This window comes from Gobius niger (genome assembly GCF_951799975.1).
Source record: "Gobius niger genome assembly, chromosome: 7".
Taxonomy (NCBI): Eukaryota; Metazoa; Chordata; class Actinopteri; order Gobiiformes; family Gobiidae; genus Gobius; species Gobius niger.
Window position 1 is genome coordinate 1675032 of NC_136858.1, and position 23265 is coordinate 1698296.

The window sequence follows — 23265 nt, forward strand, 5'->3', positions numbered from 1 at the left end:
TGCTGCTTCTCGCGTCATTATGAACAAAGCACAGACCTTTTCCTCTTTATCCTTCAACTCCAGAGGAAAAACCAACCTCTGGCAAATCCAAACACGTTCTTAGCTCAGGAAGTGACTCCAACATGGCTGTGTTTGGTTTTCAGACTCAAGTCGTGATTCTGTAGTATTATTTAAACAATGTTTTCAGGGAAAGGCCCCGTGACCCACTTTTGGGTCCTGACCCACCAGCTGAGAACAAGATCCTTGTTCCCAGATTCTTCAGCCCTGGGTCTATAGCCTGTCCGTCCATGGGAGTGGATCTCTCCTTCTGTGGTTCTCCCCAAGGTTTCTCTGTTCTCCCGCCGGGTTTTTGAGTTTTTCCTCGCCGTGCTGGAGAGTGTAAGGACGGGGGGCGTGCCGCTCGTCGCCACCTGCTGCCGACGCTTATTGGACATTATGTTTGCCTGGATACTTCATTCACCTGAACTTTACATTGTCTTATTTATTGCTCTGTTTTATTTCTGCTGCTACTTTATTGAGGAAATTAAATCCAGCCTCGACCAGGGAGGTGTGGTGGGCGTGGTGGCTTTTGACACAGTCACGATGTTCTCCTTAACAAAATGAGACACTATCAACTCTCTAATCAGACAATAAACTGGATCAAATCGTATCTCAGTGGCAGACAACAGTGTGTGAGAATAAAAAGCACCCTTTCTCCACCTAAAGATTACACCACGGGAGTGCCGCAAGGCTCCATCTTGGGACCTTTGCTTTTTAGTATCTACATCAACGACCTCCCCTCTGTCTGCTCTGCCAATGTCATCATGTACGCAGACGATACAGTACTGTTCTCTCGTGGAAAAACTGATCAAATGCAAAAAATATCTAACTGGCTGAGTCCAAACTGTCATTAAATAGTGACAAAACAGTCGCAATGTATTTTACAAATAGAGGTAAACGTATAAATTATATTTCTATTGATGGCAATGAAATAAAAAATGTTGATGAATTCACCTACTCAGGCGTAACCCTGGACCCAACTCTGACTTTCAAAAATCATGTAAAAAAACTTAACTTGTCCAACTTTAGATCCATACAGGGGTCCCTGACCACAGAGGCGTCCCATTTGTACCTGAACTCCATGATCTTGTCACACTTTATGTATTGTGTATCGAGTTGGTCACAGGCTGTAAAACGGTTCTGGGGCCTCTTGAATCATTATATGAATATGCACTCAAGATCCATGATAAGAAACCCACATATTTTTGAGTAATCTGTAAAAACTCTGATGGCGGCCATTTTAGGGATAGGTTTGCCTGAGTCCTCCTAGGAACGCCCCCACCTCCTGGAGACGCCTCCGAGCTTTCGTCACCAGCCGAGTAACCAACCACTGCTCCTCAGCAGAACCCCCTCCCCACTGATGCCACAGACAGCGTGTGGAGGGGGCGTGTCTAAAGGCTCAGAGGTTCTTAAAGAGACAGAGGCCTATTTCAAGACATTCGCTACAGCCATTTTGAGAGAGACATTTTATACAAGGCAGTTATTCTAATTTACTGCATTTACAGACCAACAGAAGGTTTGTCATCATTGTAGTGTGATATAGACTGGTGCTATGGGACTGAAAAAAGCAGAATACCCCCTCTCTAATGCGGCGATACAAAACCATTAAACTTAAACAACTGCTTTAGATAACACACACTCATCTACATGTATTGGGTTTTGAGCCACAGAAGACCAGGTGAATTTAGATGTACTATTATTTTTAACATTTTTCTACACTTTTAAAGGGGCATTACGGAAGTTTGTATATGGACGTTTTGTTATTGCATATTAGCCTGGCTAACACCAGACTAAAATCACAAGTGATATTTAGTCTGGGGACACCAATTCATTTTCTCGTAGGAGAGGTGTGGTTTACGATCGTCCATAGTCGTTTATTGGGCGATACGAAAAAAGAAAAAAAAAGTATCTTGCGTCTGCACGTAGCCACAGCCAATCGTATCATCGTATGAGATGACGTATGACGCACCCGCTGTAAACTTTTGAACTAAACTATTTAGAACAGGGGTCACCAACCTTATTTCAGCTGAGGGCTACTTTAAGAGCATTAAGTTGTTCGAGGGCTACCAGTTAAAAACAAATCCTAAAGACTTAAACGTACACTGTTCACTTGTAGGATATTGACCCCATATTATATAAAAATAGCTTTATTTTAAACTCAGACCGAGTCACAAGAACCGAAATAACTGTAATTTTAAGAATTAGATTCAAGTGTTTTACACTTTAGAAAAAGGCCCAAGGGCTACTGGACATGCCCCAAAGGGCCCCTGGGTGCCCGCGGGCACCACGTTGGTGACCCCTGATTTAGAACAAGGTCTAAAGCTTGATCGAAAAATACCATCGTGTCTGCTGCTGTCATGTTGGATCCGCAAATAAACTTTTTTAAAAATCCGTACAAGCTTCCGTATATCGAATAGCTCGTCATCGTCTCGCCGTCCCTCCTCGTTCTGTGATTGGTTCCCAAATCCATGCGAAAATTTGGGCCATGGTCCCCAGGCTGCTGTGCAGTTCCAAATGATTCGAGCGCACACAGCAGTCTGGTGTTAGCCAGGTTATTTGCATATTTGACCTTTCAGCGCCTTTACTTTGCATCACAGCTGCTTCTACGAGGCTCCAGAATAAGTTGATTTTAGAGTTTCATGTAGGTTTGATCTTTTGGGTGGCACAGTGGTTAGTGATCGTCCTTCACAGCTCGATTCCCAACTGGACTTTGTCTTTCTGTGTGGAGTTGTTTTGTTCTCCTCATGTCTGTGTAGGTCTCCTCTGGGGACTCCAGTTTCCCCTACCACTAAAAACATTTACAACAGCTCAGGATGAATGAGAGTGTACACGGGGGATGATGGGTGGAAATGAGCCGACAATCCGGCGTGGCGTTTTTACATGCATGAGACCCACGTGTGTTCATTAACAAGCTCTGTCCCGACCAAATAAACCAAAAAATGAAATAAAATAATAATAATCTTTTAGGTAAAACTGCCGTGGATCAACATGTCCAAAATGTCCTCAGGGAAACTAATATGTCAACAAAATAAAACCATACATTGAACCTCCATTTTTAGAATTTGTTTTTAGCCATTTTAATAAAGTGATAAAATAAACTTAAATGCATTTCCCCTCATGTTTGTGTCAGTAATCTTCAGCTAAAGTATAAATGATATTATTTCCCCCATTCACCTGCAGCTGTTCATCTGTTGGAACATCATGACGTGAATGAACACAACTTCAGCCGTGTTGCTGAGGTTGGAGACGTGGCGGTGATTGGCCACTAGAGGGCAGTGCTGTCAAAGCTGTTCTGTGGCCAGTGCTGGTCAAAGCACTTCTACGGCTCACGTTTCCCGTCGCGTCCAATTTACTTTTGAATATTGAAAAATGGCCCGAAATCGCTTTTATTTTTGTGTGAATGAAATGTAAATGATGGACAGAGCAGGGTCCGTGTGACTCGTTCAATCTTTTTTTTTAATTTTTATTTGAAAACAACAATCATAAGGTCCGACCTGAAACACTGGGCTCGTCTTTCTAATGGGGAGCAGGGGCGTATAGCACCAAATTCTGGGCCCTAGGTACGAACTATATTTTTGGACCCCCCTCATATTTCTTGTTCTTTAACCACATAACAGTTGATTTATGTTCTATTATAACTTTATTATACACAGCAACCTAAAAATCTAGATTAGTTCTGGATACTTAGACTTGAAATTTCCTCTGGATCGGCTTCAGTTACAGAAATTGAATAACCTTCAATCCCGGTAGTGATATAGATATTTAAATTGGTGGTGGAACATTCTGCATAATGATTATTAGCAGACCACATTAAACAGGACGACTGCACCAGGGACAGAGGATATTTGAGCTGGGAATAACAAATGTGACTTTAAAGTAGGCATTAAAATGCTATTTTGCAAAAAAGAAATATTATACTATATGTTGTCTCATGAACAAAAAAGCTCATTTAGTCTCGCACCATATTTGAAGCCGGCTGAACCATTTGGCACATTTTTAAATTCATCCATCATTATTGTTTGTGCAAAATTCTGTCTAGCAACCGTTGTATTTCAGGTTGTGTTCAATTCTTATAGTATCAATTATGAGGAAACTTTTAAAGTACAATACAGAACACTTTTGCAGCACTTTTTAGGGCCCCCACCCTGCTCTGGGCCCTGGGTACACAGTACCCTTTACCCCCCCAGTCCGACGCCCCTGATGGGGAGAAACGAACGTGGAGATTGGAATATGACACCCTTCGACATGGATTGGACCTACAGTATGGCGCTTTAGCTACTGTTTGTGGCCAAGGCGCCCGTAGTTGGGGAGGTGCTCCATGCGACTAGAAGGGGGAGGATCTGTGCGCCCCAGGTTGTGCCTCCTTTCCAGCCTGTGAACGGCGCACTGGCCACTGCGTTGTAGTTAGCTCCGTGCGTAATTGTAGCCAAAGCGCTCGTTCCAACCCCCCCCCTCGGAGGATGTCAGATTCTATGCGAACATTGAGAGTCCGCATCCAGGTGAACACAAGACTCATGGGAGAAGAGCGGTGCTGGGGAGGCGCCCCGGTCGTGGCACCGACACTACGGGCTCATTGGCCACTGGGCGTAGCGTTGTAGTCCCGTGCGTATTTGCAGCTAAAGCGCAATGTGTTTTTTGTGGTAGTGTTGTTCCCGCGGGCCTGCTGCTTTATAGTGCGCCCCGCACTATAAAAGGCCCCGGTGTAAAGGTTTTAAACTACCCCCCATTTCAGGCTACCCCCCGGTAATTTGAAATCAGTTTCAAGTTACCCCCGGGGGTAAGATGAAGGCGATTTCAAGCCACCCCCCCCTGATTTCAGATTACCCCCCTCTCAACTGCTTTCTTCATCCATAAAATACCTTACAGGAACCGCGGTTGGAGCCGTAACCTTAAGGATTGTGGAGTTTACGAACTAAAGCTAACCTTACCTTAGCCCTAAACTTAAGGATAGTGGAGTTTACGAACTAAAGCTAACCTTACCGTAGCCCTAAACTTAAGGATAGTGGAGTTTATGAACTAAAGCTAAACTTAAGGATAGTGGAGTTTACAAACTAAAGCTAACCTTACCTTAGCCCTAAACTTAAGGATTGTGGAGTTTACAAACTAAAGCTAACCTTACCTTAGCCCTAACCTTAAGGATAGTGGAGTTTACGAACTAAAGCTAACCTTACCTTAGCCCTAACCTTAAGGATAGTGGAGTTTACAAACTAAAGCTAACCTTACCTTAGCCCTAAACTTAAGGATAGTGGAGTTTACGAACTAAAGCTAACCTTACCTTAGCCCTAACCTTAAGGATAGTGGAGTTTACAAACTAAAGCTAACCTTACCTTAGCCCTAAACTTAAGGATAGTGGAGTTTACGAGCTAAAGCTAACCTTACCTTAGCCCTAACCTAAGGATAGTGGAGTTTACGAACTAAAGCTAACCTTACCTTAGCTCTAAACTTAAGGATAGTGGAGTTTACGAACTAAAGCTAACCTTACCTTAGCCCTAACCTTAAGGATAGTGGAGTTTACGAACTAAAGCTAACCTTACCTTAGCCCTAACCTTAAGGATAGTGGAGTTTACGAACTAAAGCTAACCTTACCTTAGCTCTAAACTTAAGGATAGTCGAGTTTACGAACTAAAGCTAACCTTACCAGATGAAAAGTTACGAGAGTTGTAGCTATTATTAGCAATTAACATCCGGACATTTTCTATTTAACACAGCCGTGCCAAACAAAAATACATATTGCGGCGGGGGTAATCTGAAATCAGGGGGGGTAACTTGAAATCAGTTTCAGGTTACCCCTGGGGATAATTTGAAATCGATTTCAAGTTACCCCCCGGTAGTCTGAAATCAATTTCAAAGTACAGGGGGGTAAGGCGAATGGGGGGTAGCTTGAAATCGCTACACCGGGTTAGTGTTGTTTGCCCTCTGACCTTGTGTATCTCCCGCTGCCTGTAGAACCCGGTGCTGGCGCTGGGGGCTCTGTCCGACAGGTAGATACTTTTGTAATGTGTATTTTAAGTTCATCCTTTATGTCCGCCCTGACTAGAGCGTAGATTCGTACTGTTGCTGAGGGTCTCTTCACGGGAGCGCGTCATGGATCTTGTTTAGTTTTTTAATAAACTAGTTATTAGTGAAAAATGGGTTGGGTTCTAAACTAATGAAATGATATTAGGCGTGAACTCTCAGGAAAAGCCTCTGAATAAACCTTCATCATATTAAAGCAGTACTACGTAACTCTTCCCCCTAGAGGCTATAAGTGCAACTGCAGGTGTAGTAGCAAGTTACGATTTTTTTACTTATTAATTGTCTTGGAGAGTAAATACTACGCTGACAGGAAAGGTGAAGGGACAGAGGGTTACTGTGCATCCAATTATACAATGGAAATATTTTTTTCACTCAAACTTGGCTGTAAATACTGTTTAAAGTGACGTTAGCCCGCAGTTAGCTTTGCCCGTTAGCATGCTAGCTTCTTCTTCGTGATTACATTAGTGTGTATTGGTGGCTCCGCACCGGTGGCAGTCAAGTTGCAAACATGGTTTTCTGGCCAGAGACACCAGGGGGAGATGAGAGACCCTCCAATCATCCCATAAACACTTGTATTACCCCCACAGGGACTACGGAGAGGATTTATTAAGGTAAACACGTTACTTAGTACTGCTTTAACTTCAAGCCTGGAAAGTTTGAAGTCTGGTTTTAAAGGCTCTTTTAGAAAGACGTAAAAGGTTTTGTTCAAATACATTCTGTCTTCATCAGAGTGGTCCCTACGTGCTTTAGGCAGTAGTGTGACTAACTCTCTATTGTTTTCACCTGCAGCTCTGGGTGTTTGTCTTTTTCTTCACTTTTCACTTTAATTTGAGGTTGAGGTCCTTGTGAGTGAAATCAGGCAGGAATTAGACACTTTTAAATCTTTCTTTGGAGTCTGCAGGAGCGACTAAAGTGGCGATGTCTTACAGCTTTTGGGTCAAAAAAAAATTAACAGTCATATTCAATGCAATGAGCAAAACAATGAGGCCTTGGCTTGAACTAAAACAGTATAAGCTACGAATCGAGGACAATAGTTGCTGTTGTTTCTGCCGAATTCAAGCTAACGCCTCAGAGACTCAACACTCTAATCTTGTCATTTACAATTTGATGGAACTTTTGTGAAATTACTTAACAATCTTGAAATGTGCGTTCCGTTAATGAAGTTTCTCTCGCGACTGCAACACAAATAAACTTCTCAAAACCAACCAAATGATCCCACTGTAGGTTTAAGATGAAACGGTCAAACTCACCACAGAGTTCAGGAGGTGTGGAGTGGGAATAGAAGTCCCGAAAAGGCCAAACATTGTAAATCCTTTCAATGGAAACAAGATTTCCAAACTGCACTGACGACGAGGGGCAAGACGGAGTCACCTGACAACTCCCAGCATGCACTTCTTTGCAAACATTTGTCTAAAATGTATAGGAAATAGCGGTCTGAGGTTCTGTGGGTCCTGGAGGGAGTTACAATAAACTATTTCCTCTTATATTCACAATGTGAGGGGCATGAGTGTTATGTCCCAGAGGCCCACTGCTCATTAGATTATCTGTGAACCATGACTCAAGAAAGGCCACCACCAGAGGGGTATAAAAGGCGTCACATCCCTCTACTGGAGGAATTGTGTAATTGCATCTATGTGATGATAGAGATTCTGATGGCTTCTCTCGCTAATTGTATTCAGGATTTCTTTCGACAACAGGGAGGAAGGGTATAGATTAAGGGGTCACATGAATTTCAAAGCTCCGGTTGTCCGATCCACTAGGAGGAGTTTCTGCCTCGCTGTTTGCGGCGTAAAACTATGGAATAGCTTGAATGTGTCACTCAAGAAATGTACCACAGTTTGCCAATTTAAATCTATGTATAAAAACATGGTCTTCCCGAACTATAGAGCTGGATGTAAATCATAATTTAAACAACAATTTAAACAGTAACATTATTGTCGCTGGATTTCTATGGCCGTGATGTGTATATTGTGGAAAGACATTCATAGTTTGTAAAACAATTGTTGTAAATATTGAGTTGTGCAGGTTGTTGTAAAAGAAGAACGATATGAGCTTCTTTTGCTCCTGTAAAAATATCAAGTAGAAAAGGGGGTGGGACTAAATAAGGTCACACTTCAACCCACTCCTTTTTGAACAATTGCTGTATTGGTATCCATTACTTGTATTATCATTGTTTTTAAATTGTTCAAAATAAACTAAAAAAAAAAAAAAATTGTGGGCCGGTGTCAGGTATAACGGGCCTTATCTCGGTCTGACTGGCCCAACCGGCCCAAAAGTACGTCGGCCCAGCGGGAAAACTCTCGATTCTCCCGATGGCCAGTCCAGCCCTGCCTGCACACGTCCCCTGGACAGTCCTCCTGTCTTTGCTGTCTCTTCCAGCGCCATCTCAGTCACAGCCTCTCCTGCTAATAGTCAGGGACGGCATGGTCTGCTATACTTTTTATTTGTGTTTTTTTTTTTTACTTTGACCCTAAGGACCATGTCGTTATTAAAATGACACCAAATACAATGGTGTAAATCATTATCTAAAGGTTCTGAGTCTGTTGTTTACAGTCTGTTGAAAATAATGGCATATTGACTGATGCCATAACTGGGTGGAATAGTTTTTTTTTTTTTTTTTGCATTAATTAGATGCAAAAACTGTGTAGGAATGTGTTTTAAGAGGTATTTTTTCAGTGGATGTTATCAGCACATGTGTTCTGTTTATCTGGAATGCATTTATTGACAGCCTACCCAACCCACTGAGGATTTGAAGGAAAAAAAAAATAGCTTGTCACATTTTTCTGATTAAAAATGCATGGTGCATACAATAAAACGGCCCAAAAAAAAAAGTTATTGGTCCTTAGGGTCAAAGTTAAAAGGAAAAACACAAATAAAAAGTACAGCAGACCGTGTCAGGTTCAGCCCAATTTAAAGAGCGTTTGAGACTTTGGGTCCCTGACTATAAACTGGAAAAACAAAACATAAACACCTCTAGTGTGTATGAATAAAAAGTGCTGTTGTTGTGGTTCATTTTTAAAGTGACTCTTCTCGCTGTGACGAACCACAGCTCCACCTCGTGACGCCTTTCCTTTTGTGGCTTCACGTCGCGCTGTTCCCTTTGACGAGGCGTTCAGGGCCTCCGGGGCAGTGAGTCATCCGGCCGCTCCACAGTGAACGGTCACATGATCCCACGGCAGAGGCGGTGCGTGTTCAAACGCCCCCCTGACGAGGGACAGTCCTGGTTCGGTTCACACGAGGGTCTGAGGTCTGTTAGAGACAGGTCCCGCTGTGGGTTTAGTCCTGGCTTAGTCCCACACTGGTCATGAAGTTATGTCAGTGTCTGGTCTAGTGTGGGTTTAGTCCTGGCTTAGTCTCACACTGGTCATGTCAGTGTCTGGTTTAGTGTGGGTATAGTCCTGGCTTAGTCTCACACTGGTCATGCAGCAGGTTATGTCAGTGCCTGGTCTAATTTGACCTCACTGTTATTGTGACCAAAATTATCACGGTTTTCGGTATAATCGCGGTATTTTTTTAAATGTGTGTTAATATGTCCAGAAAGCATTGATGGTCCTACACAAACTGAAATAGTTTCAAAAAAGTTTAACAGTGCTCATTACATTTACAAAAAAAACACAGACAAAGCCTTATCAAAGAGCAACTTTTCACATCAAAGTAAAGAAACTATAGATGTGTTGTTGATCGTTTCGAGGGTATTACATGGACTATTAATAGCGCCAGAAACGAAGAAGAATATTTTAACTAGATAAACCGTCTATATCAGTGTCCTTCCAGTGAGCTTTCGCTTTGCAGATTTGGGAAAATGCCTCAGACGGTGATCGCATTGTGCCATTGTGCGGAGGTATCCGGACACGGCTTATGCTGGCGGTGGCGCTGCAGCCGCACTATGGGGCGACTCGTTACATTCTCCCTCAACCCAAAGTCCCACATCAGCATTTCAGCTAAAACGCTAACGTTAGCTTACTGCTATAGAGCTGTGGAGACGGTCACGCAGGAGAGTCAGAGGTTCGAAGTGTTGCTGCTTTAGAGACACACAAACAGGAAAACTGTCTCTATCAACTGTCCTTCAGCTTTCTCAACATACCCAAAACATGTCCAGACTTCAGGCTCGGTCTCTGAGGCTGATCCTGTGCTGTCGTCTCGGACATGATTCCAGCTTCGAGAAAGTTTAGTTTTGGTTGTAGCTACAGAGGCCCCTGCGCGGCAACTTCAGCAGATGAGACGGCGGCTCATGAGGCTCACAAAAACAAGATGCTAATTATTATTGTCAACTTTTTTACCGGGGTTTACCGCTACACCGGTAACCGTGACATCCCTACTCTGGTCATGAAGCAGGTTTTGTCAGTGTCTGGTCTAGTGTGGGTTTAGTCCTGGCTTAGTCTCACACTGGTCATGTCAGGCTCTGGTCTAGTGTGGGTTTAGTCCTGGCTTAGTCTCACACTGGTCATGTCAGGCTCTGGTCTAGTGTGGGTTTAGTCCTGGCTTAGTCTCACACTGGTCATGTCAGTGTCTAGTGTGGGTTTAGTCCTGGCTTAGTCTCACACTGGTCATGTCAGGCTCTGGTCTAGTGTGGGTTTAGTCCTGGCTTAGTCTCACACTGGTCATGCAGCTGGTCATGTCAGTGTCTGGTCTAGTGTGGGCTTAGTCCTGGCTTAGTCCCACACTGGTCATGCAGCTGGTCATGTCAGTGTCTGGTCTAGTGTGGGCTTAGTCCTGGCTTAGTCCCACACTGGTCATGCAGCTGGTCATGTCAGTGTCTGGTCTAGTGTGGGTTTAGTCCTGGCTTAGTCTCACACTGGTCATGTCAGTGTCTAGTGTGGGTTTAGTCCTGGCTTAGTCCCACACTGGTCATGTCAGTGTCTAGTGTGGGCTTAGTTCTGGCTTAGTCCCACACTGGTCATGTCAGTGTCTAGTGTGGGCTTAGTTCTGGCTTAGTCCCACACTGGTCATGTCAGTGTCTAGTGTGGGCTTAGTTCTGGCTACAGAAAAGTTACCACAGGGATAAAAGCGGCCGAGCGCACAAACACAGCTGATTATGAGGCGGTGCGTTCAAAGTCCAGCGGGTAAATCGGGTCAGGCTGTTAGCGGCGCCGACCCGGGGGACAGATCCGGTGTCTCTGGACTAAAAGACAGCGTGACCCACAGCCGCCCAGTGTGAATCTGTCTTTACTCTTGATTTAGTTTAGCACCAGTTCAGTCGTGGTTTACTCCCCGTTTTGATTCATCTGACTCAGAAAGATGAGTTTAACCCGAGCCATGAACAAAGAGAAACACAAAGGGCCGGTTTGCTCACGGCCCCGGAGGAGGTTCAGAGTGAACTTCGGGGAGAGGGGTTAACGACTCTGCCGCGGCGGCCGGGGCTTTGATGTGGGTTTGTTTCTCAAAGTAAACACGGGAGCTCCGGTAAATCTGACGTGGAAAACACGGAGGCTTTCTCTCTCCAGCGACATGTTCCCTCTGCTTTTACAGGTGTGAAGATGAGACGAGGAGGAGAGGAGGGATGGATGAGGGAGAGGGGGAGGACAGAGAGGAGAGGAGGGGGGGATGGATGAGGGAGAGGGGGAGATGATGGAGAGAGATGAGAGGGGGAGGAGAGGAGGGAGAGGGGGAGGACAGAGGGGAGAGGGGGAGAGGAGGCGGGGATGGAAGGAAGAGAGGGGGAGGAGAGAGAAGAGGAGAGGGGGAGAAAGAAGAGGAGAGAGAAGAGGAGAAGAGGAGAGAGAAGAGGAGAGAGAAGAGGAGAAGAGGAGAGAGAAGAGGAGAGGGGGAGAAAGAAGAGGAGAGAGAAGAGGAGAGAGAAGAGGAGAAGAGGAGAGAGAAGAGGAGAGAGAAGAGGAGAAGAGGAGAGAGAAGAGGAGAAGAGGAGAGAGAAGAGGAGAGAGAAGAGGAGAAGAGGAGAGAGAAGAGGAGAAGAGGAGAGAGAAGAGGAGAGGGGGAGAAAGAAGAGGAGAGAGAAGAGGAGAGAGAAGAGGAGAAGAGGAGAGAGAAGAGGAGAGGGGGAGAAAGAAGAGGAGAAAGAAGAGGAGAGGGGGAGAAAGAAGAGGAGAGAGAAGAGGAGAGAGAAGAGGAGAAGAGGAGAGAGAAGAGGAGAGGGGGAGAAAGAAGAGGAGAGAGAAGAGGAGAGAGAAGAGGAGAGGGGGAGAAAGAAGAGGAGAGGAGAAGAGGAGAGAGAAGAGGAGAGGGGGAGAAAGAAGAGGAGAAAGAAGAGGAGAAAGAAGAGGAGAAAGAAGAGGAGAGGGGAGAAAGAAGAGGAGAGGGGGAGAAAGAAGAGGAGAAAGAAGAGGAGAAAGAAGAGGAGAGTGGGAGAAAGAAGAGGAGAAAGAAGAGGAGAGGGGGAGAAAGAAGAGGAGAAAGAAGAGGAGAGGGGGAGAAAGAAGAGGAGAAAGAAGAGGAGAGAGAAGAGGAGAGGGGGAGAGAGAAGAGGAGAAAGAAGAGAGAAGAGGAGAAAGAAGAGGAGAAAGAAGAGGAGAGAGAAGAGGAGAGGGGGAGAAAGAAGAGGAGAGAGAAGAGGAGAGAGAAGAGGAGAGGGGGAGAAAGAAGAGGAGAGGAGAAGAGGAGAGAGAAGAGGAGAGGGGGAGAAAGAAGAGGAGAAAGAAGAGGAGAAAGAAGAGGAGAAAGAAGAGGAGAGGGGAGAAAGAAGAGGAGAGGGGGAGAAAGAAGAGGAGAAAGAAGAGGAGAAAGAAGAGGAGAGTGGGAGAAAGAAGAGGAGAAAGAAGAGGAGAGGGGGAGAAAGAAGAGGAGAAAGAAGAGGAGAGGGGGAGAAAGAAGAGGAGAAAGAAGAGGAGAGAGAAGAGGAGAGGGGGAGAGAGAAGAGGAGAAAGAAGAGAGAAGAGGAGAAAGAAGAGGAGAGAGAAGAGGAGAGGGGGAGAAAGAAGAGGAGAGGGGGAGAGAGAGAAGAGGAGGGGAGAAAGAAGAGGAGAGGGGGAGAGAGAAGAGGAGAGAGGGAGAGAGAAGAGGAGAGGGGGAGAGGATGGAGAGAAGAGGAAAGGGGGAGAGGATGGAAGGCAGAGATGAGAGGGAGGAGAGAGAAGAGGAGAAGGGGAGAAGATGGAAAGGAGAGAGATGAGAGGGAGAGAGAAGAGGAAGGGAGGATGGAGAAAAAAAGGTGCTGGAAAAGCAGCAGTAACACATCACTTGTTGACTAAAGAGACTAAATAGTGATGAAAACACAACAAAAAAGCCACAAAATAAGTGACAGTGCAATTAAAAAATACGAGAACACGACAAAACACTTCAAAAATGTGACAAAAAAGAGTCGAAGCAACAAAAAAATGTGTCCGAAACAGTTGCGATCCATTGTGTCGGCCTTAGCTTTCAAATGAGGCGTCACCCCGGCCTATAGGCTGTAAGCTCCAGCCCAGAAGCTTCTAGATTTGGGTAACGCTGGAGAACATGCGCTCGGTGGAGGTTAACGCTCGTGTCGTTCTCATTAATCCTCGTTACAGCAGCAGCCGCCTCGTCCATCTCCCTCCCAAAACACGCCTCTGATGGACGATCCGCCTCAGACCACCTTCAGGGTCCATAACTCGCCTCCTCCCCGGCCACATTAAAGCTTCCCGAGCCCGTCCCCGTCCCGGTTACAAACCCAAATATTGCCCTTTATTTGAAGCCGCTGTGTTTGCTTCTGTGCAGGACAGGGAGAGCGATGGGGAGACGCTGGCCACGGCGGACCTGCAGCCGCACACGGAGAAGGAGGAGGAGCCGGAGGAGGGGGGCGTGGACCTGGTGTACGCGCTCAACGACCGCCCGCCGTGGTACCTCTGCATCCTGCTGGGCTTCCAGGTACCGGCCCGGAGCCAGACCGGGATAGGGGAGGAGAGAGAAGAGGAGAGGGGGGGAGAGAGAAGAGGAGAGGGGGAGAGAGAAGAGAGGGGGAGGACAAAGAGGAGAGGGGAGGAGAGAGAAGAGGAGAGGGGGGAGAGAAGAGGAGAGGGGGGGAGAGAGAAGAGGAGAGGGGAGGAGAGAGAAGAGGAGAGGGGAGGAGAGAGAAGAGGAGAGGGGAGAGAGAAGAGGAGAGGGGGGGAGAGAGAAGAGGAGAGGGGAGGAGAGAGAAGAGGAGAGGGGAGGAGAGAGAAGAGGAGAGGGGGAGAGAGAAGAGGAGAGGGGAGAGAGAAGAGGAGAGAAGAGAACAGGAGAGGAGGGGGGAGGAAAGAGGAGAGGGGGGAGAGAGAAGAGGAGAGGGGGGGAGAGAGAAGAGGAGAGGGGGAGAGAGAAGAGGAGAGGGGAGGAGAGAGAAGAGGAGAGGGGGAGAGAGAAGAGGAGAGGGGAGGAGAGAGGAGGAGGAGGGGGGCGTGGACCTGGTGTACGCGCTCAACGACCGCCCGCCGTGGTACCTCTGCATCCTGCTGGGCTTCCAGGTACCGGCCCGGAGCCAGACCGGGATAGGGGAGGAGAGAGAAGAGGAGAGGGGGGGAGAGAAGAGAGGGGGAGGACAGAGAGGAGAGGGGAGGAGAGAGAAGAGGAGAGGGGAGGAGAGAGAAGAGGAGAGGGGGGGAGAGAGAAGAGGAGAGGGGGGAGAGAAGAGAGGGGGAGGACAGAGAGGAGAGGGGAGGAGAGAGAAGAGGAGAGGGGGGGAGAGAGAAGAGGAGAGGGGGAGAAAGAAGAGGAGAGGGGAGAGAGAAGAGGAGAGGGGGAGAGAGAAGAGGAGAGGGGGAGAGAGAAGAGGAGAGGGGGAGAGAGAAGAGGAGAGGGGGAGAGAGAAGAGGAGAGGGGAGGAGAGAGAAGAGGAGAGGGGAGGAGAGAGAAGAGGAGAGGGGAGGAGAGAGAAGAGGAGAGGGGGAGAGAGAAGAGAGGGGGAGGACAGAGAGGAGAGGGGAGGAGAGAGAAGAGGAGAGGGGGGGAGAGAGAAGAGGAGAGGGGGAGAAAGAAGAGGAGAGGGGAGAGAGAAGAGGAGAGGGGGAGGACAGAGAGGAGAGGGGGAGGACAGAGAGGAGAGGGGAGGAGAGAGAAGAGGAGAGGGGGAGAGAGAAGAGAGGGGGAGGACAGAGAGGAGAGGGGGAGAGAGAAGAGGAGAGGAGAGGGGGAGAAAGAAGAGGAGAGGGGAGGAGAGAGAAGAGGAGGGGGGAGAGAGAAGAGGAGGGGGGAGAGAGAAGAGGAGAGGGGAGGGGGAGACAGAAGAGGAGAGGAGAGGGGGAGAAAGAAGAGGAGAGGGGGAGAGAGAAGAGGAGAGGAGAGGGGGAGGAAAGAGGAGACGAGAGGGGGAGAGAGAAGAGGAGACACTGCACATTTCCCTCCCCCATATTCTGATTTAGTTCTGTGAGTCTCCCCAAGTTGGAGGGTCAATAACTGGACTCGTCTTCGAATCTTGTAATCTGGGCGGATTCATTGACCCAGTGGGCAAGTGTCAGGCAAAGGTCTGGAACGTACAGAGATAATTCACTGTTTTGGGGGTTTGTCTCCGGGTCCCACGCTCCCCCACCTCTAATGACAAAAAAAAAAAAAAAAGCTTGTAATTTAGTCTTTTAGAACCACAATTAGGCGATGATCTCCTATAGGCGTCTCCCAGTCACGTGACTAGAAATGGAAGCGCGCGACATTTTGAAGGGAAGCAAAAATGGCGAATGCAACGGAAAACGATGGCGATTCCGTACAATTATGCAGCGTTTTTTCACCTACATCTGTTATAACTCACTTACAAGGAAATGCGGCGCTTCCATATTCAAACAAACTGTCAGTGTTGGATATTACAGACCCAGACACGCTTCGGCCCAGTTATTTACTGACGTGAAGCTCTCAGTCATACCTTCACTGGAGTTTGGCGATATTTACATAGTACATAGTTTCTTGATAGACTTTCCATCTTCATACACAGGAAAATCATCTATTATAGAAAACGCTATCTCAATGGCCGCCGCCTGGGCGCCGCCATGTTTATTTCCCATACCGACTTTGAAGCTAAGCAGGAAAGTGCCTGGTTAGAACTGGGATGGGAGACCGTTCCTCCGATGCTAAGCAGGGAAAGGCCTGGTTAGGACTGGGATGGGAGACCGTTTGGGAACACCAGGAAGCCTGGCGACAGTACTGAGTGTGTGCGTGGTTGGTGTTATTACATCCGCGGCCGGCCCCCACGTGACGAGTCCCACAGCTCGCGGGCATTGGCCACGGGTCCATATGGACCGCGGTGCTGCTGTCCGAGGACAACCCGCTGTCACAAAAACGCGAGTGCACGAGATCTGACTGCCGTGCGTGTGCGCGCGTACAAACAGGGCGATGTGTGTGTGCGTGTGTATGTATGTGTGCGCGTGCGCATCCAAACAGGGCCATGTGTGCGTGTGTGTGCGTGTGCGTATGTGTGTGCGTGTGCGTGCGTGCCCAACACCTCCTCAAACACGAGCCTCTAATCACACGCGCTGCTCCGACTGATATCCTCCGTGTGCGTAAAAGCGAAAATGACACTACAACTTAACGAGCGCATGGCCTGCACTGCGTAGTTTTTTTTCTTTTTATCTTTTTTTTTACTTTGCTGCTGGACCATTTGTTTTCTATTTTGCTTTCACGTATTGAGCCCAGAGGTACATTTGATTCTACAGCAGCTTGGAAAAGCATTGCCAATTTTATTGTAAGGTTATAAATACTGTCTAAAACGATAATTAGGCTATTTCAGTTCAAAACCTACTCATTATTTTTTGGATTGTAAACTACCGTGATGCACCAAACCACGGGTCCTGCACTTTGAACCAAAGCGTTAGAACTGAACCCCTAATATTTATCCATCATTATTCCACTGTCTCTTGAATTCTATTCCCTGAGTTTAGCGAAAATATTGTCGTTGTAGTTTATAAGAAAGGAGCACGGGTGCATCAAACACTCCAATTGCAGTTTGTTTGACATTTTTTTTTGCCTTCATTCTTTTACTCATTTGTAGTGGCCATAGTTTTTGGCATGGGTTGGGAACCACTGGTCTACAGCTGAACTGTGTGACGGGTTGGACATTTCTTTGTAATCACTCATAATCTCAGAATATCAAATGTGGAGACTAGCGAGGCCCGGCCGAAGGCCGGGTCTCAGCTAGTTAAAAGCATAAAAGCCTTTCATACAGATGTTTAGAGCATATTCTCATTGTCATGATAAGGTAAGTTACTGACACTTCGCTAAACCTGCGGCTAATAACACTGTAAAACACCCAGCCTGTTGTATAGATCGCTCTTTCTCAGATTAACGAACAGTAAATCTCACATTGACAGTAAATCCTTCTAAACTACAGCAGTTTTCAATAGGCTAATCATTTGATGAGAAATCTGATCAAAAGGTACATGGCATTTCAGCGGTTTTGAAATGTAGATTTGAAATGAAACGTTGGTGTGAGTTTATCTGGAGTTCATTAGCATGTGTCCCGTCAAGCTGGAGTCACTTAGTTGGCGTGACGTCATGCGGAGGCAGCTGTTGGTGGGAGTCGGGGGAAAGCTACGTGTCTGGAGCCGAGGCGGATCTACCGTGAAGCGAAGCCCCCGCGATAGTGCGCCCTCTGCTGGATACGGCGGATCTAGACTGATCAGCTTTTAGGAAGGTTGATGTTGAAAGATGTTGATCTACTTCTAGGCCAGTTATTTAAATTTCTTCATGAAAACAAAACAAAATTCTGATGAAGATATTTCGAAAGTTTAATTAGAAGCTTCTGTTGATTGATAAAGATAAGATAACTTCAAAAGGCAGACAGATTGCTTGTTATTTTTTCCTTAACAACCCTAACCTAACCTAACCCTAATCTTAATCTAACCCTTCAACCCTAGCCTAATCCTAAACCTAATTATTTTAAACTAAACCTAACAATAATTGTAAAACATATAATATTAACAAATAATACTGTTGTGGATCTGCTCCTACCAGCAGAGGGTGCACTATCACGGCAGATCCGCCTCACCGTCCTGGATCTGGCTCCGGGTCTGGGCTCCGGGTCTGGGCTCCGGGTCTGGGCTCCGGGTCTGGGCTCCGGGTCTGGGCTCCGGGTCTGGGCTCCGGGTCTGGGCTCCGGGTCTCCGCTCCGGGTCTGGGCTCCGGGTCTGGGCTCCGGGTCTCGGCTCCGGGTCTCCGCTCCGGGTCTGGGCTCCGGGTCTGGGCTCTGGCTCCGGGTCTCCGCTCCGGGTCTCCGCTCCGGGTCTGGGCTCCGGGTCTGGGCTCCGGGTCTGGGCTCTGGCTCCGGGTCTCAGCTCCGGGTCTTGGCTCTGGCTCCGGGTCTCGGCTCCGGGTCTGGGCTCCGGGTCTCGGCTCCGGGTCTCGGTGAACTATTATTGATAGGTGGTGCAAACAAAAGCATTATGATGCGCCTTGTATTCCTAGTGCTAAGAAATGGTTTGTAAACAACTCTCTGCTGAGATGCAATATGGTTTAATTGTTTCTATGTTCCATAGACATAATATGAATAGACTCCGCCTCCTCACTCCTCCCCGTTTGCCATAATGACCACGTTCGAGGTAGAAATCAAGGCGGATTTACAGACTCCTCCTCCCCTGCTCTGACAGAGCATGGTCCTAAAAAGGGCATAAGGGCGGGATCTTCACTGTAGACTCCGCCCTCGCGGGGTGTGTAGTATGGTTGTAGCCACGCCATTAGCTCTAATGCTAACGGCCTGCCAATCAAAGTCCGGCCCTCATTGGTATTCGAGATTTCTGAAATGTACAAAAACCAGCCTGGTTTCTTCGTGGGCGGCACAGGAGCGCAGTGGTTCGCGCTCGTGCTTCACAGCTAGAAGGTCCGGGTTCGAATCCCACCAGAACGGGGCCTTTCTGTGTGGAGTTTGTATGTTCTCTCTGTGTCTGCATAGGTTACCTCCGGTTTCCTCTACAACTAAAAACATGTACAATAGGCCGGGATGAATGAGAGTGTGTTGAGATACGGTTCAAAATTAGCCCAAGGCTACAATCCGTGTGTGGCTTGTTTACATGCATGCTCCTACATTAGAGACTTGTTGTGTCCGTATACCCGCTCTCGGAGGCTGAAGTCTCAGGATCTGAACCTTCTCATGGTCCCTCGTACTCGCTCCTTCCAGGCGGTCGCGCCGGCACTTACTTGATTGTGTTGATGTCTTTATGAGCAAACTGAAAACCTACTTGTTTCAGAAAGCGTTTTAAATTCCAGTGGAATAAGGATTGTTTTGTGACTGTAAATGTAAATGATTTTGTATTTTTGTGAAGCACTTTCTGACCTTTGTCTCTGAAAGGTTCTATATAAATAAACATTACTTACTTACACTGTCCCGACCAAATAAACCAATAAATAAATAATCACAGGAGCTATATCGAGCTGGAGGAAGTTCCAAAAAATCTGATACCGGCTTTACAGTTGCTTAAAACGTGTGTAAATGCAATGCTAACTAATACAAAACTAGCTTGTTTTTTATGGAGGGAAATGGACTCAACTTAAATATGGCTTTTCTACCTTCATCAGGCCCAAAGCGCTTTACAGTAAGGAACCAGTCACCCATTCACTCTCTCATCCACACACCAGTGTGTGCAGACCCTGGAGGCAAGGAGGGTGAAGTGCCTTGCCCAAGGACACAGTGACAGTGTGTCCGCTCTACCAACTGCACCAGCGTCGCCCCGGGTACTGCAGCAATGTCGGCCCCTAGTGGTCATAAAGCAGTGCAACCAGCGGCCATTCTGTCTGATATGTTGAACTCTGACGGAACAACCGGCCTGGGGAGCCTCGGGTCGACCCGATCGGCACCAACAGCAAAGCAACGGGCACCGCGGCAACCAGAAGAAGCTCTTATTGGCCAATCACAGCAGAGTCGAAAACTAATTCAAGTTAAACGCGCTTAAGGTGAAAACAGAGACTTTCCCACACGCTCATTCTTAGATCAGTTTTGTAGGTCTTAGCTTTCAAATGAGGCCTTGCTCTGGCCTAAGATGTTTCCTCATTATGATTGTCACCTTTTGGTCCTTTATGGTTGTTTTCATCACGTTTCTGTTGCTTTTTTTGACCTGTTTTAGTCACAAAGCACTACAAAAAAGGCAATGAAAATGTGATAAAAATCTGGCAAAAAAATGCAACAAAAACGACTTAAAGGTGATGACAAAAACAAGGAGGTTCTGTAGGTCTTAGCTTTCGAATGGGGCGTTGCCTAGGGCTGTGCAATTAATCGAAATTTGATTACAATTTCGATTATTACACTAAACGATTACAAAATTAGCATAATCGGATTTTATTTTTTATAATTTTTTTTTTCCAATTTTTTTATTTACATTTTTTTTGCAATTTTTTTTTTTTGCAAAGCAGACTTGCATTATTTCATGGCGCTGGGATTATTTCCTCTTCGCATTTCACACGCCACGGCTCATGCTATAAAAATAAGCGGCGCCGTGTGATGATGTCATCAGGCCGCGCTGCTCAGTTTGCTTGCGCAGGCGTGAGGGCCGGCCAGCAGGGGGCAGGTGTGAAACCTCTCCTTAAGGCAAACTTGAAATCATTTGTACTTTTATGACTTTTCAGAAAACAGAAAATATTCAGCATAGTTTTTTTTATTAATAAATATATAAATAAAATAACAACATATTTTTTAAAGGCAACAAATAATCGTGATTGTTATTTTTTTCAATAATCGAGCCGCCCTAGCGTCACCCTGGCCTATGGGTGCTCGGTTTAAGGAACAGGCCTACTGGGCTTTGTTCTAACCTGAGCTTAGACGAGTTGATGTGTACCTGTCTGGTCTTTACGCGCACCCTCAGTCACGTAAACAGAGCACAGACGGCGTTAGCATTTAGCCTCTCCCCCTCTCCTCTATGGGGTCAAACCAGTGGGGGGGTCCGCCCCTTTACACCCGTCTCCAGTTGTGCTAGTGGCAGGCCGTGATATTGCAGCCAGCAGCCCAAAAAGCCCTTTTTGTCATAGACACTCATGTAAAAGGAGCAGCCTGTAAAATGGTCCACAGGGCATCTGGAGTTTCAGACTATGGCAAATATATTTCTTTAAAGGGGGGGTATTATGCAAAATCGACTTTTTCAAGCTTTACATCATGTTATTAAGTCATTCCCTCATTAAAACCATGCCTGAAGTGTTGCCTTAGCACATTCACGTATTTTCGAGTAATCTGTAAAAACTCTGATGGCGGCCATTTTAGGGATAAAACGCCTGATTCCTTCAGGAAACGCCCTCGACCTCCAGGATACGCCTCCGACCTTTCGTCACCAGCCGAGTAACCAACCACTGCTCCTCAGCAGAACCCCCTCCCCGCAGTGTCTAGCCCAAAGATGTAAACAGAGTCATCATGGAGGATTAGCTTCATGTGTTGTGAACCGGAGCCACAGCAGACTTTTACAAAGACACACATCAGTGTTTCTGTTACCGAAACACCCAGGATTAAAACCGGTGACAAGAACACTTATTTCAGTGTCGGGTTCTGCGCTGGGCCTTGATGATGCACAGAGCCTCCGGAGAAAGCTAATGCTAAGCTAAACCTCGAGTCATCACGTGAAAACGAGAAATATGCACAGATAAAGTCAATAAAACCACCACACACATAAAGAACCGTTTAACAATGATCACACACGGAGCCTGGCTTGTTGATTTGGAAGTTTATTGCTCACATTTCATCTACAATGGGTCATAGCCGAGTGGTTTTCTCCCGGAGCTAACAAGCTAGCCGCGACAAGCTAACGGGAAAATTCACTGAATACAAGCAGCATATTATGCATTGAAAACGTCACTAAAACAGGCAACTGCTTGAAGCAGCCTTTATGATGATCACACACGGAGCCTGGCTTGTTGATTTCGTAGTTTATTGCTCACATTTCATCTACAGTGAGTCGTAGCCGAGTGGTTTTCTCCCGGAGCTAAGGCACTATTAGCCGCGACAAGCTAACAACCTTCACCTTCACAACATTCATTGAAAACAGGCAGCATATTATGCACAAATAACGTCAATAAAGCAGCAACTACTCGAAGCAGCCTTTACGATGATCACACAATGAGCCTGGCTTTACACATTTGTGGTTTATTACAGACTTTTCATCAACAATGAGCTGTAGTCGATTATAACAAGCTAACGGGTAACCTCGAAAAACCATTGTCCACCTGCGGAGATAATGTCCGTCTTTGAATCGTATGGGCTCCTGCAGATCCTGGTGTCGTCCATGGGGGTATAGTTAGAGATCCATAGGGCATGGCAGATGCAAAGAGAGAGCCTCCAAACAGCAGTTATTTTTCAGGCAAGAGCCCCTTCCAAGCGTCCGGTGTGGAAGGTTCGTCTCCAAATAATATCCTGTGTGGCCATTGTTCACAAAGTGATAAACAGTAGCTCCTTTCCAACAATAAAAATTAAAATGCACCGATCGTAGTTTCAATACTGTTGAGACAACGAGCGCAGTGTTGTGATGCCACAGACAGCGTGTGGAGGGGGCGTGTCTAAAAGGGTCAGGGAGCGTCTTAAAGAGACAGGGGCCTATTTCAAGTCATTTGCTACCGCCATTTTGAAAGAGCAATTTTATACAAGGCAGTTATTCTAATTTACTGCATTGACAGACCAACAGAAGGTTTCGTCATCATTGTAGTGTGCTCTAGACTGGTGCTATGTGGCTGAAAAAAGCATAATACCCCCTCTTTAATTGACTAGACTTGGATGGTGCACAGGCTCATGTAACCGTATTTAAATGGGGAAAACGTGGAAGAGCTTATCCACTTCTAGCTTCACCTCGTTTGTATCCTTAAAGGGGAGGATGTAGATTTCCAAACAGTGATGCGTTTGTGGAAGAGGTTTCTGTACATAAACGCAGAAGTAGGAACGTGACTTAGCACCTCGTTAACCAAACAATGGGACCGGCTGAAGCTGCTCCTGCACAGACGGAGACGCAGAAAGCTCTTTTGGCAAAGCTGTGGACAAGTGTAAAGATCGGATGAGATTCGAGAAGGAAAAACTGAAGCCAGTAAATTCACTTGGCCACGAGTCGAGTCATGAAAGTGAAGTTAAAGTTTCTGCTGCGGAGACAAAGACATTAGAGTCACAGATTGTTGGATGAGACGGAAAGTCCAGCTCTTACAGACGATGACGGTGCAGCTTTTACCCACAGCTGCGTTTCCACCGTTTCATTAAAATGCAGATGTTAAGGTATCACATAAATAATAAAGTAATGGAAACTCCAGATCTCGCAGTTAGACGCCTTCATTCACAGGAAAGTTTATCCGCTCGGTGTGATGCTTTCTTTTTCTATTATTTAATATTTTAGTCGACAAAATGAACCCGGGACTGACCTTTGACGAAGACTAGAAGAAAATGATTTT

At 46.4% G+C, this 23265-nt stretch overlaps 1 protein-coding gene across 1 annotated transcript in view; it reads left to right on the forward strand.

The window, feature by feature from the left end:
* LOC306965843 (solute carrier family 23 member 2) overlaps nt 1-23265 on the forward strand; it is a gene marked incomplete at its 3' end in the record, with an annotated part of 109363 nt that overhangs the window by 6828 nt on the left and 79270 nt on the right. Inside the window, exon 2 of the mRNA XM_079560411.1 lies at nt 13687-13836. Coding sequence (XP_079416537.1) covers nt 13687-13836 — 150 coding nt within the window. The remainder of the gene's footprint in view (nt 1-13686; nt 13837-23265) is intronic.